General features: G+C 39.4%; 1 protein-coding gene across 8 annotated transcripts in view; it reads right to left on the bottom strand.

Moving 5' to 3' along the window:
- The window catches only part of espn (espin), a 38,419-nt gene that overhangs the window by 10,270 nt on the left and 9,086 nt on the right, over positions 1–19,063 (bottom strand). For 3 of the 8 annotated variants that reach the window (XM_058643610.1, XM_058643615.1, XM_058643614.1), the window contains exons 3-12: positions 18,700–18,886; positions 17,653–17,835; positions 16,834–16,965; positions 14,791–15,046; positions 13,997–14,283; positions 9,807–9,965; positions 6,903–7,134; positions 6,297–6,347; positions 2,633–2,778; positions 1,678–2,073 (exon numbers count right to left, since the gene is read on the bottom strand). In XM_058643610.1, the coding sequence (XP_058499593.1) occupies positions 1,678–2,073; positions 2,633–2,778; positions 6,297–6,347; positions 6,903–7,134; positions 9,807–9,965; positions 13,997–14,283; positions 14,791–15,046; positions 16,834–16,965; positions 17,653–17,835; positions 18,700–18,886 (2,029 nt within the window). Of the gene's footprint in view, positions 1–1,677; positions 2,074–2,632; positions 2,779–3,577; positions 3,803–6,296; positions 6,348–6,902; positions 7,135–9,806; positions 9,966–12,159; positions 13,436–13,996; positions 14,284–14,790; positions 15,047–16,833; positions 16,966–17,652; positions 17,836–18,699; positions 18,887–19,063 lie in introns of those variants that run through there. The other 5 variants (XM_058643611.1, XM_058643618.1, XM_058643616.1 and 2 more) reach the window with 3 other exon arrangements.

Here is a 19,063-nt window from a genome sequence, read left to right as displayed (position 1 = left end):
CTCAAGTAAATACACACTTAAGCGCAAGTCCATCCTGACACACAGGCTTTACATGGATTTAGTGGTGCAATGGCACTGCCTCGGTAAAAGCTTTACTTGAATTTTAAGTCAAAGAGCAGGGAAAGCTGCATGGACCTTAGTGCTAATGGGAAACTATTAGTCATACCAATGGTGATAAACACAACTTTGATCTGTTGTCCAAGCTTACAGCATGTCTACTTTTGTATTATTCAGGATTTGAAACTCAGACCTTTTGATAAATTTGCTCAGTCCCTCTTTACAGCTTCTCTCACCCATTTTAAAGTGAGTTAAACTTTTCCTTTTCCAAACACAGAGACTGGCATCCAGCAGTTGACATTTTCATCCTGCTGCATGTTTTGTCTGCAACCCAAATATGATGTAACACTGCCGTGTGCATCACTGTTGAGTACTGACATCAGTTCTGCAGACGGACAGACTTCAGTCCACACCCAAAATTGGCAGGAAAAGGACTGTCACTAAAGGTGCGAGAGTTAAAACTGTGTGAAATAGTATTACTCTTTAACAGGTCACAATCTGTGACCTGTGAAAATAAACACAAATACATATAACATTATTGTTACTCCACATGTTTTGTTACTTTAAGAGTGCTGTACATATATAGCTAGCAATATCAATTTTTGTTTTGTTTTTGTATATTATTGGTTGACCTGTAGTGTGAATGGGCCCGGCATCACACCACTGAATCAGCATGTAACAACTTGAAGCCGCAAAAGTCCATCAATCACCAGCCCACACTGTGAATTTGTTTGTCAAGTGTGTTGTGTGTGATGCTGTGATGGGCACTGTAGCCAAGTGTTCAGATCACTGCACTCCAAACATCTGTTTATATTAACATAATATTTATATGAAAATATGATATGCAAAAACACAATATTCTAAAATGGTGAGCACAATAGTTTCTACATTTGTAGCTAGCTAGGTCAAATCTTTCATGCAATTAAACAGTTATCTTTCTATTTGTATTTAAAAGGAGAACTGTTAAGATGTAATGCTTAAATCAGTTTGATACTTTTTAGACATTTTAATGATGCAACTGCATCTCCACAAACATCAACTATAGGAGAGTGGAGAGATTTATCTACCTACTAATTTATTTTTTATTTTTACTTTTATGACGTGTTCAGCTTGCAGTAAGAATTACTTGTATACCTTGTCTCAATACACTCATTACCACACACTGCAGTAACTGATCAAGAGAGAAAGTGAGAGATGCAAAATAATCATATTTACAAATAAAGTTCTAGATGAACCTGCCTGAAGCCTTAACAAATATCAATGGCATTTCTTTTGTGTATGAGGATAAGTAAAGTGAAGGCAAGACTCTTAACTGTGACTCATTTGACCACACAATAATTCTGTCATATGACATGTCATGCATTCATAGGTGCCAAATGAACTTTGACTAACAATTTAAAAACAAGACAATAAATGCAAATCATGCATGAATATAAAACGCAACCTTGTTAAAATTCACACTCAAATCCAAAACTTCAGCTATCCCCATTGTGGTGGTAATCATTTGAGTCGAGATCAAGTTCAGGGCATTTTGAATTTACAGTGCCACAAATGGGGATAGCTAAGGTGCCACAAAGGTTCTGGACATTATTATACACAGCCTTGCAACACTGTGCTTACCTTGCGTTTATGGTCTTCCTCCTCTTGCATCTTGACCTGAAGCTTACGCACCATCACCTGCCTTTTCCACTCAGGTATTGCTTTTCCCTGTTCATCGTGAGTGGGCACTAGTGCCTCCACATCTGCAAGGCTTGTCTTCCGTCCTGAGTCTGCTCCTGTCTTGCCACCGCCACTGTTTCCATTGATCACAGAGTTAGAGGGCAGCCGCTCATAGCTCGAAGACGTTGATATGATTTTGGTACTTCCAGAGCCAGTGGGACTGGGGCTGGGACTTGGGTCGCTGGGACAAGGGGTGCTGGGTGGGGAGGTGACAGGTGTACTGGATGGTGGAGGGGATGATGGCTTGGTGGCAGGTGGGCTAGATGTGCGGGTCTCTGGTGGAGATGTAGAGTTTTCCTACAAGGAAATTGAGAAAGTGATGAACAGGAAAATATGAATCACAATTATTTTTATCGACGTCTATTTTCCTATTTCCATCCTTAGATTAATATAACTAGAAGGCAATGCCAACCATTCTTTGGGAAATTAATTAATCTTAATTTATCTCAATATTGAAAAAAACAAAAACAAACCATTGTATAGATTATACAATACAATGTTTTTAGATTAAGATAAATTAAGTACTGTCTCTCAAGATGTGACCTTTCTTCATGGCGTCCTTTACTGAGCTCAAGATTTAAATCCACATTAAGTGTGACTACACTGAGTTTTAGTAACTGAGATCATGGAGGGCTTTTTTTAGCACTGAGCCTCAAGGGACCAATGACAACCATGTACAGGTCTCTACCATTTAGGAGCAGCAAAGGGCTGTTATAGTATTTCTTAAAAAAGAAAAATAAATAAAATAAATCTAATATAACCCGACTTATAATGTGAAAAGAGTGGCCAATTTTCTATTCATCAATGACCCTCAGATAAAAATATCATCAGTAATGGAAGAAAACTGTGGACCTACATTGTTGCCTGTGGGTCCACTGCTGGAATAGACAGTGGTGTAGCCTTTACTGTGGGGTGTGGGCTTGAGGCTCTTTCCTGCTTTGATCTCTGCCAGCAGCTCTGAGTTGTCACCAGTGGGGGACATCATGTTGAAAGATTTTGCGCCTGCAGACAAAAGCAGGTGCAGAAAAGTGAAACCAAGTATGAAGATAGAAGAAATGGGGAGAAAAGGAGAGACAGACAGACACCCACACACACACACACATTGAAGAAGAGGGAGTGATGGAGGGGTTGGGTGGCATTTCAGTGTTAAATATTTCATCCGACCAGGCAGGTAACAATGCTGACGCAGAGCAGGTTGGACAGTGATGGGAGGTCATTATGGTGTACTCAGCCAGGCTTTCATGGATGTTTTCTCTTTTTGATTTGTTTACTTTGGCAAAGGCTCCCTCTCGGGTTTCATGTTTTATTCCCTCAAAAGTTCTTCTAGCTACTGAGCTGAAATTAGTTCAGTTTAAAGATATTGTTGGTAAAACCAGTGTAGCACAACAGGCAACTGCTGCTGAGCTTTCACCTTTTAAAAAGTAGGCTAATGTGGAAAAGATTTGTACATTCAGCTATTGATTCCAATCTGCTTAACATGAACAATGAACCAACTCAAAACTGATCTCTACTATAACCTCTATTGGTAATGCTACTACAAAGCAACTTTGTTTTCACAGGAAAGACTAAATGAATAACAAATGTTAATTAGAAAAAGTAGTGCTTAGACATGAGACCATACAGTTTTATACAGTTTACTCTCTGATTTATGGTAAAAGTTTTTCTGAAAGTGGTGACAGGATAACAAACCATATTCTAGTACATTCAAAAAACATAATAGTAATGTAATCTATAACTAACCCTTATAGCTGTTACACATTCATTTTACAAGAATTACAACAAAAATATACCAAGATCTCACCTGTCTTAGTGAGTCTGAACCTCCACTGAACTGAATCTCCTCAGTTGCTTATTGAGCTCTCATTTTCTATAAGTCCTTGCATAAGATTCCTCTCTGTCGAGATGACCACAATCAGGTTTTGCTGAACATATAGAGTTTTCTAGCCTGCCACCGCTTCTCACGCTCACTTGCTCTCCCTTTCCTTTTCTCTCAGCTTTCTACTAAAGTCCCATCATCACAGTTGGGGATATCTAAGGGAATCACCAGTAACTGGAAGTGACAGCAAGCCAATGGCAAGCCGGCCAGGAATTAACACACATGCGCACGCATGGATGCATTTGGTCAGCTGCATGAGCATGTGCGCACACACACTCACGCAGAGCTAGTCTTCAATCCCAGGCTCGTTAGTCCACCCTTCTGTATTATTCTTCACCACAATAAACCTGACACACAGTTCACTTGTACACGCAGACAAGTGCACCGTCAAACAACTCACATTTATTAGATTACAGAGGAAAGAGATGTGATGATCCAGTGTAAAACTGTAAACAGTATACAGTGTGCAAGCCTACAAAAGACAGCTTTTGAACCCTGACACATGATACTTTAAGGCAATATGTTATATTGATCAGTAAATGTGCATTTCCAGATTCAATGAGTGCAATTAAAAAATAGTTTTGCTTAACATTTTGCAATTTAAAAAAAACCCAAAACAAACTACTGAAAATAAAATGAGTTTACTGAACGGCAGATTATTCAGTTAGATGTGTCTGATAGACTGCAAAATTATTGTGGACTGAAGTTGTGCTTATGTGTTTGACATTTTTTTTATATTGTCTGCTGTTGGTGCGTGTTTGCTTGTGAAATTCTGTTTAGGGTAGGCGTGTGGACTCAGCAGGTTTGCAAGAGCAAGTATAAAGGAGGGTGGAGCTGTGACAGGTGGAGAACATTGGACAAATAGCCTCTCCTGATGAACATGACTACACACGCACACACAGAACATTTCTGCTTACAGTAGCTCTTTCTTTATATTGTATCTCGTAACAGCTGTGGTGCCACAAAAAGACCATGTCCCTCTAACTAGGCAGACTTCCTTCTTCACTTTAAAGCAGCCACCGGGCGTGTCGCCATTGTCTCAGTGAGTTCCTGAACTGTAAACTCATCTGGAGCTCTCAGTTGTGTTGGTGGTTCTTAATCTTAGAACCACTTTCCTGCCCATTTACTACCTAGTTAATGCTTTAGAGCAAATCATATAATTAGAGAGCATTCACAGTGCTTACAGCACTAAGATAAAGACGTGTCCTCCTGTGCAATGTAATCAGTACAATCCTCTTCTGTGTGATCAATAGAATAGACAGAAGAGCTGCTGTTACGACCATTTACAATGTCGTAACAGCATTTTCACTCAGCCACCTGTTTGTTGCCATTGCGAGTATCATTAATTCATCTTAAATGATAGGACATGTTGGTGGTTTTCAGTTTTACAGCCACCTTACGGCCTGTTTATTGCCAGATTACCAGTGTAGCTCTAATTATGTCATTAGTGAGCATACACTGCTCTTAAAGTGTTTTGCTGCGGTCCTGCTAATGGGCAGCAGGTGGAGCATAAATAGACGAGACAGTTGGATATCTAGCACACAAAGCCTAATATATAGATAGTAAAAGGGTTCCTAAATGAAGAATTAACAGCTTAATTAATGTTGTTGTTAATGGCTTTGCTGAAATTACTGTATTCATGGTTTGTGATTTTGTCATAGGCAGGGATGGGCAGTATTTATGATACATGTGTTTAAATTGTATATTTCAAATACAAAATATTATTTTGTAATTTGTATTTTATTGAGATGACAGTTTTTTGTTTTTTTTAAAACAACATGATGACATCACAAGAATACGATACGAGGTGCTGCTGTAGATTGGACATCGTGGTGCTTGGTGCCTACTTTTACCTAATTTGCCTGGACTGGAAAAAGTGACTAAGTCACAAGCTTTTAGAGCCACACTTGAGTTGTCTTTTTATTCATTTATTTGTTCTCCATTTGGTGATTGGAGTTATAATCTTTGATCTCTTCTAGACTTTGAATTTGTGTATGTTCTCAATCGTTGTGCTATGGTTTGTACAACTTCACTGGGTCATGATTATTGGTACTAGGTTGTTGCATTTAAATATGACATGATTTTTTATTTGTTTTTTTGGAGGTTCTACACACCATCACTGTAGTCCAATCATCGATGTAGATTGTTTGCTGATGCATTGTGGGCTTCATCTGTTACTAAAAACCAAGAAAGTAACTAAACATACTTAAGGAAGAGTTCCTTGAATCTGAGTATTTTTAGTATTTTGAAAATACAAAAATACAGAATTTTGTATGTATTTTTGCCAAGGCCTGGTCATAGATAATTGTGGTGATGTTCATATGGTGACTAAAGGGTGATACAGCTGCCTGCTCTAGGTGTCATTCTTTTGTTTCTAACCATATTTACACAGTTCTCTTTACTTTGAGCAAAGGGCTTTTTCTCTTTGGGAATAAAACACACCCCTCCTGTGAAATAGATTTGTTTGGTTTCCTGGTCACTGTTTATCAAAGTATCAGATTGTCATACTTGACAAACCAATGCTGAATACGCAGGTCAACCAGATATTTTTTCTTAATAAGAAACTCTGATTTAATAATCATGACTGTTAACTGTGGTGTGCGTTACGAGTAACTGAGTAAACTGATTGTTTGTCTGTACTTACACTTCATCTCTCTTAGTGCTCCCTCTGCTTTAGAGGCAGAGTAATCCCCACCTTGTTGAAGCAGCAATGAAGACATACCATGGCATGCAAAAAGAAGGATACAAACAAACAAAGAAATAGAGAGAAACACAGGTGGGAATGGAACAAGTGATAAAAGGAACACATGACTAGAAAATTGGGAAATGTTTTAGCAGACAAAATAGGGTTATGGTTAGGGCTTGGAGTTTTATTTATTTTTTGTCAATTTAGGATAACTCAAAATATTATTAAGTGCAAATATCTGTAAGTGAAACAGCCTATCCCTTGTTCACAACAACATCCAGGGCAACGGGGCACTTAAGGAAATGGCTGAACACTAAACCAGTTCTCAGGGTAATTGTAACCCAACCATCATTAATTTATAATCTGTTATTTAGGATGCTAGGGTTAGGCTCGACTCCTCTATACCATGTAGGATTACATGTGCGCATAATAATTATAAGAATAATCAAACACTGTGTGTAATTCGTCAGAGAGAATATGCATTATAAAATATGCGACTAGTGCCAGGAGAAAATAGGAAATGAAGAAAACAAAAAGTAGGAATAAAAGTTAAGGAACACTCACTTCCAGACGATGAAGACTGACGTCGCTGGTTGGTGGAGGTAGTACCCACATTATTCTGGGTGGCTGGCGTCTCTGGGGGAAGTGGAGGAGGAGGAGGGGGCATTGGCGTTGGGTTGCTTGGTGGAAGAGGGGGTGGAGGTGGTGGAGTTGGAGGCGGGCCTGACTCCTCTGTGGTGCCATTCTCTGAGCTGTGGGTGGGGCTATTGTTTGGTTCCTCCAATAACATTGAGCCCTGGAAGACGGGAAATGACAAAGCAGAATTATACCCACTAATTAACCTGTTCATCCATGTAAGGTTTCTCCGAGCAACCCCATGGTTGTATCACTCTGACAGCCAGTATCTGGACACTGATAAAAGGCGAGAGACATTTCATTAGCCAGCACTGATATTCTTAAGGATCCAGTGTGTAACATCCAATATTAATGCTGCAGATTGTATCAAACAGAGGACTCATTCGCTCACCCCTTCCTTTTTCAAGTGTGTTGGGAAACAAAAGAAAGGATGTTGTTCATCTCAGTTTTCATCTTCAATACCCAAAACGCACACTCTGACTGGTTTGTCAGTTTGGACTTCTTCTAGAAATATGGCAGTCATCATAAAGCAAGGCCCTCGCCCAAAGAACATTCAATGCTTAACAAATTTATTAGACCACCACCCGAAGCCACAGCTGCCCTAAATTAACAGCATTGGTAATTATCAAAATATATTTTTTTAATGTTTCTGCAATGGTTAATACACCAGCATGTAGAAGCTCTTTAACAAAAATGATATTTTTAATGCAAAAACTCAAATTACCGTTTTACAAAAAAACTGAAAACATAGTAAAGCACATTATTCTTGACTAGGATGTCAAATTCTAATTATTAACTTGCATTTGTGAACAGAAACATTTGTTTTAGTGATTGAATGATTAATTTCTGACTTTGCAATGGCTCAAATTTTAAACAAGTTTTTGAATGATTTCTAAAATGTATTTATGTTTAGCACTTTATAAAGGGCTATGACAACCAAATAATTGTGTATTCAATTTCTGCTCATAATCCTTCCAAATAGTACAAACTGGACCTTTAAGAAATAAAATAAAGAGAAGAAAGTTTTAAGAAATATTTTAAACCTTTAATTTAAATTAAATCAACATTGGCCATTGCATTCATAAATCATTTTTCCCTGCTTGTAATGAAGCTGCTGCTGTGCTAAGCCAGCTTTAAATTCTTGCACACAGGCTGTTGACAGTGACAGATGTTGACTCCTTCCATCTTTAATCAACCCATAAAAAGATAATATCCTGTTGCTAATAACATTGTTAAAATGACCTAATCTCCCAGGGGAAAATTAGAGTGAAAACCACGAGTAGAGGACATCTGTCACTGCAAGTGATAGTGCTTTAACACCCCCCCCCCAACTCCTGAACTCCCCCAGCACGCGCGCGTTTGACACGCTCTGAAAGCGTGCCGTATCTCTGCTGGATGCAAGTTAATAGGCCATGACATTTAACTCAACCCCGCCCCTCCTGTATTCTTCAGACGCGTGCTCATCATTGTTGCCCACTTTACTATTCATACCCCCAAGAGAGTTGTGTGTGTATGTGTGGGGTGGGTGAGGGGGGGGGCATGTCCAGATGGGTCTTGGCAGCACGTGCCGTTGCTTCTGTCGATTAGTCTGTCCATCTGGTAGGGGGCCTCTGAGACCAGGAGGCCCCCACTGAGGACTTAATTGGCTAAATGTGGATTACACTCCGTATCACCCAGAACACTCCACCTCTGATACCCATGAGATTATAATCCCCCGGGACACAGATGGGAGTCCACAGAATCATTTTATTCAGCTGCCTGTGAAGGTATGTAGCTGTAAACAGAGGTTTTAACTAGAGTTGCAAGTAATTATTTTCATAATCGATTCATCCGTCGTGATTATTTTCTCCACGAATCGTTTGATCCTTAAAATGTCAGAAAACGTTAAAAAATGTTGAACAGTGTTTGTCGAACCTGCAAATAATGATTTTCTCAAATGTCTTGTTTTGTCCACAAACCAAAATGGTTTTTGGTTTTTAATGATTTCTTTTGAACAAAGAATATATTCACATTGAAGAAGCTAAAACAATCAGAAATCTTGTTTTAATAATGAAAAAAGCTTCAAACCGATTAATCCATTATCAAAATAGTTGACGATTCATTTAGTAATCGATTAATAATCCATTTAATCGAGTAATTGTTTCAGCTCTAGTTTTAACCAAATACCTTGTAACTGTCTTGTATAAATTTACTTTCACTAGAAACCTCAGTGTTTAACATCTGAGAACAACTGCAACCGGTCACATTCAAAAAGAGATCACATTTTTTCAAACCACATGGATTGATAATTATACTGGGCGATGACCAGTGCTCTATTTTGTAAATACAGTATAATTACAGTTGTAGGTTTCCATGCCTTTCATTGTGCTGCACAAAATGTAAGGAAATGTGAATTTATTGAACGTAGCGGGGATATAGTGCCTGGTCCTTGGTGACTTGCTGCAACACTTTCAAGTTTGGTCCATTATAGGTTCTTGGAAAATTTGCACAATGGGTGGAGGGTCAGGAGAAAATGGAAATGAGGGGGCAGTTTGCATCAGGTGGCTCACAAAAGCTCAAGAGGACACGAGATTGTGTAACAAGCAGCATAATGCACAGGCAAATGGTGTAGTCAAGGTTGTAACCCAATGCCAACATGCCATCTCCTGGCCTAACCTTATCCTAAAAGGACCGTAAGTTAGCAGAGATGAGAGTACATTGCCATCTGCAAAGATAAAGATGGAAAATCGATGGCTTCTAAAATACAAGGTTATAAATCATCATGTATATTCATATACTTTATTTTATGAACTTGGTGATGTTTGATGACACAACAGCAGAGATCTGCCTCACCTCCTCATTGGGCGCCATGCCTTTGCTCCCACGACGCTCGTTGGTGTCGCTGCCCAGGGTCTTGTAGTAGTCTCCAGTACTGGGCTGCTTGCAGAAGCTCCTTGATTTCCTGTTTGAATCCACACGCCGCAACTTCTCGTGGCTTTCTCCAGTTGTGAGCTGAAGACATGATAATTTTCAAAAGTTCAGAGTGTGAATTATAAATAGTTTTATAGGGCTTTGTTTTAACTTTTTAATAGTTTTCATCTGTATGCAGCTCAGGTTTTTACATTTTGATCAGATATCCCTGGAACATTAAATTCAACAGCAGCACATCCAGATGAAGGCATTTGTAGCACAATTTCAGTGATAGCTAAAATGGTTATTTGAACTGGAAAATTGTAAAAATTTAATTTTAGTTCAGCCAAATCATTCTCTGTTTTCAGCTTTTTAGATATCTGGATTTACAACAATTTGTCAATTTGTTTTCTCCTTAACCTCTCCCACTGATGCTCCCTTTGGGCTCCTGGAACTTTGAATCCAGTCAAAAGCCAGTAGTTGCTTACGTATTTGTCAGTCATCTTTGACAAGAGCAAAATCATACCTAAAATTCTGTGGGGGTGTAAGAAAATATAGATCTAATATTGTGATACTGTATTGATATGTAAACGTTTTCTGACAATGCAGTGGTTTTGTGTTGTAGTTAAGCCTCTGACCAATAGTTGGCAGCAGGTTTTTGGCCATTTAACTCTCTCCCCCTCTTTCCATTCCTCTCGCTAATAACTGTAAATGGTTTATGCATGTAACATTGTAATTTTTCTATGTGGGTTTTTCTAATAGAAATAGACTGTGTTTAGAGGAATGAATCCCAATAATATCACCTTGCTTATAGTATCCCAATATATTCAAATCGTATTGTTGCCCCTGTATCGGGCAGTGTATCGTATGGTCAGATTCATGCCAACGCGCAGCCTTAATATCCAGTAGGGAATACATTTCTATGGCTAAATGTTGCTTTTGGACTGAACTTTTAATTGTAGTACAACCCACTGTAAAATACACTTAACAGGTTTTTTTTGACAGATTAGCGCTCTCATGTGACGAAAGCCGGTTTATCCGAACATAAGAACAAGGCTTTAATTCTGTTCAAGTAAAAAAGAAAAAGAAAGAAAAGAAGAAGCATGTTTCATGTAAAGGCTACCGGGTCACAGAATATCCAGAGTCCACATGACTCAGGACTTTGGGTCCCATGTAAGAGAGAGTCTTCTGGGTCAGAGGTTGTTAACTCAGCCTTTTTAATTCTCTCGCTCTCACTTTCAGCTCTGACACCTATCTGAACATGGAGCTCAGAAAGCAGAGTAGTCTATTATACAGTATGTGGGTCAGAGTGTACATGCTTCAGAGTAAGCAGCCATTAGCATGAAAAAGACAACAGTCAATGTTTTCCTAATATTATTAATAAGCATTGCATTTACATGAAATCCTTTCCAAGGATTTACTTAACCCAACATTGCATATTCAAAAACAATGTGCGTAAATGTGGGAAAGCTATTTTCAAAGATTGACCTTCTCTGTACTACAAGGATACCTTGGTCGGCGTAGCGTAATGTAGTTATTTTGCCTTTCAAATCTGACCTCAGTTCATTTACATTTTTATTTCTTATGGACCAATTCACCTCTCAGGAAATAAAGAGCCTCAGACATCAAGCAGATGTCTCATGATAATGTATGCAGAAATAATGAAGAATAATGACCCCTGACCTCTCCTTTTGTGATGTCATGTTCGGAGTTCTTCTAAACCTGTTTAGTTTTGTTGACTCATGTCTGCTGTCAAAGAAATGGTCCCTGAGCACTTATCTGGTGGGCGGGTAATGTGAGCAGGTAGCGCTACAGATGGTTTTGTAGTTCTCTTAAGAGGCGGGCCAGCAAAAGCAAATGTACAAAGCATTAAAGTGACACCCTCCCATCCCCCACACAGATGTACACACACAGCCTGCCTTTCTTCCCATTATATGGATCTGTCTGTCAGCAATAAGTCATTGTTATATATTTGTTCTCACACTGTTTTGTAAGCAACATGAAAGGTTTAGGGTTTAGCCTGGTTACCATATGATACGGCGCAATTACATTTGATTTTGCAGGAACTTCAGATTTGAATAGGTCATACACAGGTAGACCACATGTGTATTTTACAACATTTAAATTAGACTCTTCAAACACCGCAACAGAGATTCAACACATTTGTCGATATAGCAACTCAAACAACACAGCTCTCAAAACTTGGAGATAAGCCAAAATTTGCAAAGAAATTCCAGTGTTCACTTAATCTTTTATATCACTTTTGCCACTAAAAAACCCTCTCATAACACCTTACCTTAGCGTTAGAAATCCTGTCTTGTGGCTCTCCCCTACAGTTTGAAAAGAGTCTTTAGCTCAGCAAAGCACACAGAGTAACGGTCACCAGATCCAGATCTTCACCACCTCTCCACTCAGCACTACACCTGTCACACTACCTGCCCTCTCACTTTACCCACAGGCCTCATCAATAGCCTATCGGCCTGTCCACAGCAGCGGCAATGATGTCACCACTAACCCACAGACTAACCACTCCTCAACCCAGCCCAGTGCCTCTTATGCAAAACACCAAGTCCCTGGGGCTGATCTCCCCTTGGCCGACTGCACACAAATCTCAAGCTTCAGGATTATGAGAATAATTCTTGCATTCGGTGTTTATAAATATCTGCAAAATGTGCCAACTGTAGTGTTTTGTTGAAATCATAAATGTGTTGTTTATTAATGTCTTAATCTGCAACACATGAAGCATTTCACTTAAGTAAAACAGACAAATTAGATGAGAGAAGCAGCAGCCAAGAGAGACAACAAACAAACACACCACCTGACACTTCTTTGATTTTAAATTCAATTCAACAGGTTTCCTACAGGTTTTCCACACACCAAGCTGTAATGTTTTCTACAGGTTGGGAGATTGACCCATCTACTCCGTTTCCCTGGATGGGGTTACTCTGTTTCTATGGCAGCCCAGGTAGATTGTTTTTCTCAATAGTACACGCTGGTCTTAATTGTGCGTGTTTGTGTATTTGCATGCATGTGTGCATGTGTCTCTTTTGTTTAATTGTTAATGAGGGTGTGCACTGGGCTGATCACCTGGGTACACAGGGAGGAGGAGGCAGCACTAATTAAAGTCTCTCTCACATGTGTGTACTCACAAAGACAGAGCTCACCCTGGAGACGAGACAGTGTCGCTGCCTGTGGACTTTGCATAGAACATCTACACAGATGTGTTTTGTGTCTGAAAATTTGATTTGTCTTGCAAATCAGCTCATTCTGCTGCTCTTAACCTTTTTTCTGTTTGATAAAAAAATGTTTTGTTTCACATCAGTCCGTGTTTCATTTTACACAATTTCCCCAGCAATACAAATACACTATTTCAAACAAATCAAAAACTAACAGAATAAAACAAGAGCATCTCATATTTCTAGGTCATTTGTATCTCATGCTAAAGCAACACTGTTAAAATGAATGGACATCATGTTTTAGTATCATTGGACTGGAAAGCATGGTAACAATCAAGGAATAAATACTTCATGAGGTGAAAGTGATCCCCCAAATTGGTAATCTTTGTCACAATCTGGAACAGCTCAACATTTAAATTAAAATTACAACTTCACAACAGTTTCATTGTGATTTAAAGCGGCACAGAACCACAGAAGGCATCATTAAAACTATAATTTATGTCACTTTTAATTGGTTCTCCTTGTTGGCTCTTTAAAGACACTTCTGAGTGATCTGTGGCCAGATTAATTACTGGAATTAAAGTCAAACCCATCACAATAACCATGATGTGACAACCAGGCAGTCACGATAATGAGCATCTTCGTTAGCCTCGTTAGCCATGCTAACACAATAACATCATTGAGGGCACCCAGACAAGGCACACTGTTACAACAGCGCCGCTTATTAGACCCAAGGGGGAAATAGCAAATGATGGCCAGCTCATCCCAAACAGGATAATTATTAGGATAATTACATTACTCATCATGTCAACGTGGGATATCGACAGTTTTAATAAAACTAATGTGTACATACAGTATATCCTCTGCACAGTGCAAATAATAACAACAATAACAAATACAACAGAGTGAATTCTCTGTAGTGTTTTTCTGAGGAAACTTTGCACAGCAGCACCTTACCTCCTTGTTGGTTTTGCTCTCTACATGCCGCAAGTTGCTTTTCACCTTCAGGAACTCGGCTGATGATGGCTCCTGAGGGGGCTGGGGTGCTGGGTAGCTCGGGGGTGGAGGAGGTGCCGGAGGACATGCTGGGGGAGCTGGGGGTGGATAGGTTGGTGGTGGTGGTGGTGGCGGCGGTGGTGGGTTAGATGCTGCAGCGTCATTATTTTTAATCACGTCTGAGCCTAAGTCTGGGTTTAGCATATCCATGTATGCTTGCATTTCTGAAATGGCTGACTCTGATGCACCTGTGACAAGACACAAATACAGACCTGAGTTTCTCAGAGGAACCAAAGCATGTTGAACTGCCAATTTAAATTGACAAAACAACTCAAGTAAATCGTACAATAATGGCTCCATTTCACCTTCTTCCTACAGCATTCAAATATGATTAATTAGGTTGGGCCACCTCTACATCCTTAACAAAATGTCTGCATGTCTAGACCACTAGGGTGCAGCACCAGTATATCGTGCATTTGTGATCTGCAACAACAGGAAACAAATAGCTGCATGCTGTTTGCTCTACTTTAGTAAATGGCCAAGTCATGTAACAAACAGCTGTTGAGGATTTATGTCCAAATATTTAAAAACAGCAAAGCTTTTGTTCACAATGTCATTGGGAAACAATGTATTGGACTATTGAGCTCCTCAGCCTTTAAAATCATTTTGTAATGAAAATGAAAAACATTGCACGGAATACATTTATTGTTAGCTTGTTAGAATGCCTTAGAAAACAACATTCTATATTTCCAGACCTGTTTGTGCAACTGTGTTCAGTTTAGCAGGTGGGCCTCGGGACGTTGTTAGGCTGCTCCTCTTCTCCCCAGTGCTGGACTGGCTGGAGCTGGCTGAGTCATAGTTGGATAAGGAGCTGGATGGAGAACCGATGTCAAAGTGTGCTACCTGGCTGGTGGGGGGCATGGTGGTGTTTGGGGATGAGAGCCCTGAGTCTGGCTGCTTGTACTCTAGGTCCGTTGAGGGGTCCCGGGACAAAACACGGTGCTCAACACTCTGTCAGAGGATGCATGTATGATTTACAGGGCAATACATACAACAAAACCATTAATCAATTTATTCATTCGTGATTGATTTGTTATCATTAAAACATGTCTGGTTCATTTTATTTTAAATCCTAAAGACATCCACACTCTGGCCACACCTTTAGTGAATATCTTTAATAAAGTGTCCACTGTGGTCTTCTGCGGCTGTAGCCCATCTGCTACAGTTTGATGTGTTTCCTTTAGTTATTGTCTCTCCGACCTCTGGCATACTCACTGGATATATTTTTTTGTCTTTTTCTGACTTTATGTGTAACCGATGGTTGTGTGTGAAAATCCCAGCAAATCAGTAGTCTACAGTAGTCCTTAACCTAAAATGGTAATTTTTCGAACGCTTTGGCTTTAAGAATTATTGCGCACCCTGTGATTATAAGAAAATTTCAATTAATTGTTCAGCCCTAGTGTGATGCCATTATAGGAAATGGGTACACTAATTATTATTAATATGAATGATCTATTTCATTCACAATTTCCCATCCTGATACCCCTCAGTCCCTGATGAGTAACATAAGAAGAACAGCTTTGAGTTTAATTACTGCACACTAATGAAACATCTCACAGCTGATCAGAAAGGCTCTGGGGCTGCCTGCTTTTCCCACTGTGCAAGTCTCAGTTGGCTGAATGTCCCCAATGGGAAGTATAGGGAAGGGAATTCTGCACACCAGAGTGAGTTCCCTACACAGAAGTTATTATTTCTACTAGCATCTTGGAGATTTCATTGGGCCGAAGCTATGGAGGCCACGGCAACTCTGTACTTAACTCAAGTAAATAGTTACTGGTGTCAGTGAAGGGACACAGTTAATTGTGTTCCAATCCTAGTTAGTTAAAGTCATATTTATGAGTAAAATGCAGAACATGCAAAGTGGGACACACAGGTTTGGTCATGAAAGTCATGGTCATGTAGTCTATAGCAAATATGATATTTAACTCATCATTGACTGCTGAGTAGGATGAAGTGGGGCTGGGTATTTGTGCTATTTATAGAGAAAACAAGGCAGCATTTCACATGCCATACTTCCTGTTCTCTGTCTAGAACAAATACTGTTATCTTGTTTTGATGGGTTAAGAGTTGAGCTCCCATGGGACCAATTAGTATATGTTCCCAAGATTGATGAGAACTTAACCAGTGTTTGGTTACTTGACAAACATTGTAATACCCAAAGCGGTGGTTCCCAACCACCTTGACCTGTGTGATTCTATAAAATGAGGCCATTTGTTTGTGACACCCTGTTATTGCCTTAGAGTTAATTATGTACATTTGAAAAGGTAAACAATGGATTGGGATGGAATTTGCTGGGTAAGTATGTGGTTGCCCAGGGAAGAAATCATTACATTTTGGTGGTGATCTGGATTCAGAATGTTTTTTAAAACAATTGTTAGCTTTGTGAGAGAGGGGAGTTTGTGGACACTGTGTAAAAATGAGAGGTCTTGGCAGAGATTATCTCTCTCTGAGTGCTTTCTCTAGTTATTATTATTATTGTGACTATTTAATTAAAAAGTACTTAAGAAGCCTTTATGTCTGTTGTCAAAAAGCTGTTGACAAAAAACCCTGCAAAAATCAAATATATATGACATTAAAGGCTGCATTTAGGCAAATATATTCAACTGTGCTAAATGTACAACTTCCTTATGAATTAACATTAGATGTTAAATTAATCCATTTTATATTAGTCCATGCTTGACCCTGTCCACAGGATTTTTAGAGGTCATGATGCAGTTTAGTTTAGCTGTGTTTCCTACCATATTCTCCACAGTGCGCAGATACTTGGCACACTGGGAATGGCCATTGTATTCGGCCAGGTCTGCTGCTGTGAAGCCATCCTGGTCCCTGATGCCCAGGTCCACACCATTCACCACAAGGATCTGACAGCACTGACACAGGAACATAAATTATATGATGGTTACATTTCTACCACCAGTTTTTAAATGACTGGCGGAACTTGCATCTTTCAACACATGCATGCATGGTTTTCTGACAATGAAAAGAAATAAACATTATCATTTGGTAAATAAAACAAAACCCAGTCAGCTGCTACATGACAGTCAGACTAAGCTTGTTATTCCCAAATTGAGTAACCTTTGTATTGTTATACTGACTTGTGTTTCACTTCTTAAACATGTTCTCTCAATGCAAATATAACAAAAAAAACAGGTTGTTATTATATATCATAATGTCATTATTCAAAGTATTTGGTTGGCGTGGTAGCATAAGCTGTGGGCCTTTCATTCAAAACAGGTGGTAGCGTGGGTAGAAGCGCGGGTAGTATATATATATATATCAAGAATTATAATGATCCGACGCAACCTTCATGAATGCTGTATTCTAACGGTGAAATAGAAGGTCACACTGTTGTTCTAAATTATCCCTTTAGCCATTTCTGTAGAACTGGAGAAATTAGCACTATGTGATAAATAGAACACACTGTTTAATCCTAACTATTACAGAGGAAGAATATTTATGAAAATAATTGGCTGTTGTAACTTGATCACTGTCTAACGGTCTTAATTGTAGCCATACCCTCAACAGTTCACATTTTGAAAAAAAAAACACATACACACCTCCAGTTCACCATTCTCTGCTGCATCATGAAGTGGTGTCCCTCCCCAGCTGTCGGTGACAATCTCTCCACCGTGCAGCAGCAGCCAGCTGAGCACCTTTGCATGTCCTCGACTGGCTGCAAAGTGCATGGCTGTGGCCCCGTCACCATCCTTATCTGTCAGGCTGATCTCTGTAAAACTTATCTGAAGGAGGGAGAAGTAATGCCATGAGTTGCAGTCAAACCTTCAACACAGGAATTCTGATTAAGTTGATCAGCTCCACACAACTCTCTCTGTAATCCTCAGTATAGCAGTGTTGATTACAGTAAAGCAAGACAGCAAGATGACAGCGAATGATTGGTACATGGACCTAGATTTAGATTGTAAGTGCTGAGAAACTATGAGTAGAATACCTGTTGCTTGTTGTTGTTTATGGGCTAGCAATGTTACACACTTTGAAGGTTGGTAGCCTGTAATGCTTGAGATATTTTGTGTTTCTATGGTAGCAAACAAACAATCCTAGGGCCAGGCGCCCATGAACCTTTTTTTTTTAATTTTAAATAAAGGGTTGAATGGGAATGGTGTTAATGAAGCATCATTTCAGAAGGAAAAGTATTATAGATTCAACACAAGTACTAATATCAATTACAATATCTTTTTAAAAATTAAACTACCCAACATCCTTTTGGTTAAACGTAGGCATTTGTTTACAGAAGTTGTTTAAGGAAAATATAACACATCAGTTCCAGTGTGTGATATTTAGGAAGGTTTATTGGCAGAAATTTAAAATACTACCTATACTGTTTGTATAAGTTTAAAATAAAAGTTGTTTTTATACACCTATACAGAGGCAGTTAGATTGCATCTATACTTGTCTGCAGCAGCCAGAACAGAAAAGCAGGCCCAGAGTGTGTGTTTTGCATTTTGAAGCAGAAGCTTACTACACAAATGAAGAACAACATTCTTTCTGGTACTGGATGGACACCATAGTTCCCTTTGCTACAATCTGCAGTCTGACCCTTTTATGTCACACATTCTTTATGTTTTAGTCCCGACATTCCAACTTACCAGCCAGACAATGACTGTGTTGTGGCCCATCTGGGCAGCAGCATGCAGTGGTGTCATCCCGTCATTGGCTCTGATGCTTGGCTCTGCTCCACAATCCTTGACAAGGTATTGGACGACTTCTAGATGACCCTCCTGGCAGGCCAGGTAGAGTGGTGTGGCACCGTTCTTGGTTTGGGAGTTGACAACACTGCAGGGAAATTAAGTGGGAAGTTAAATGACTGGCTCAAGACACAAGATTTTTATGAGGGATGATCTTCTCTCTGTCACCTAAAACAAAAGCAGAGTGAGGTGTGCATTTTTGTTGCATTTCTGAAAGGCTTTAACATTGAGGTAAATGCAATAGAATAACAGCATAATTCTTTCA

Source organism: Solea solea, chromosome 11 (assembly GCF_958295425.1).
Source record: "Solea solea chromosome 11, fSolSol10.1, whole genome shotgun sequence".
Lineage (NCBI taxonomy): Eukaryota > Metazoa > Chordata > Actinopteri > Pleuronectiformes > Soleidae > Solea > Solea solea.
Note: the sequence above shows the minus strand (reverse complement) of the source record. Positions and strands in the feature narration are given on the sequence as shown.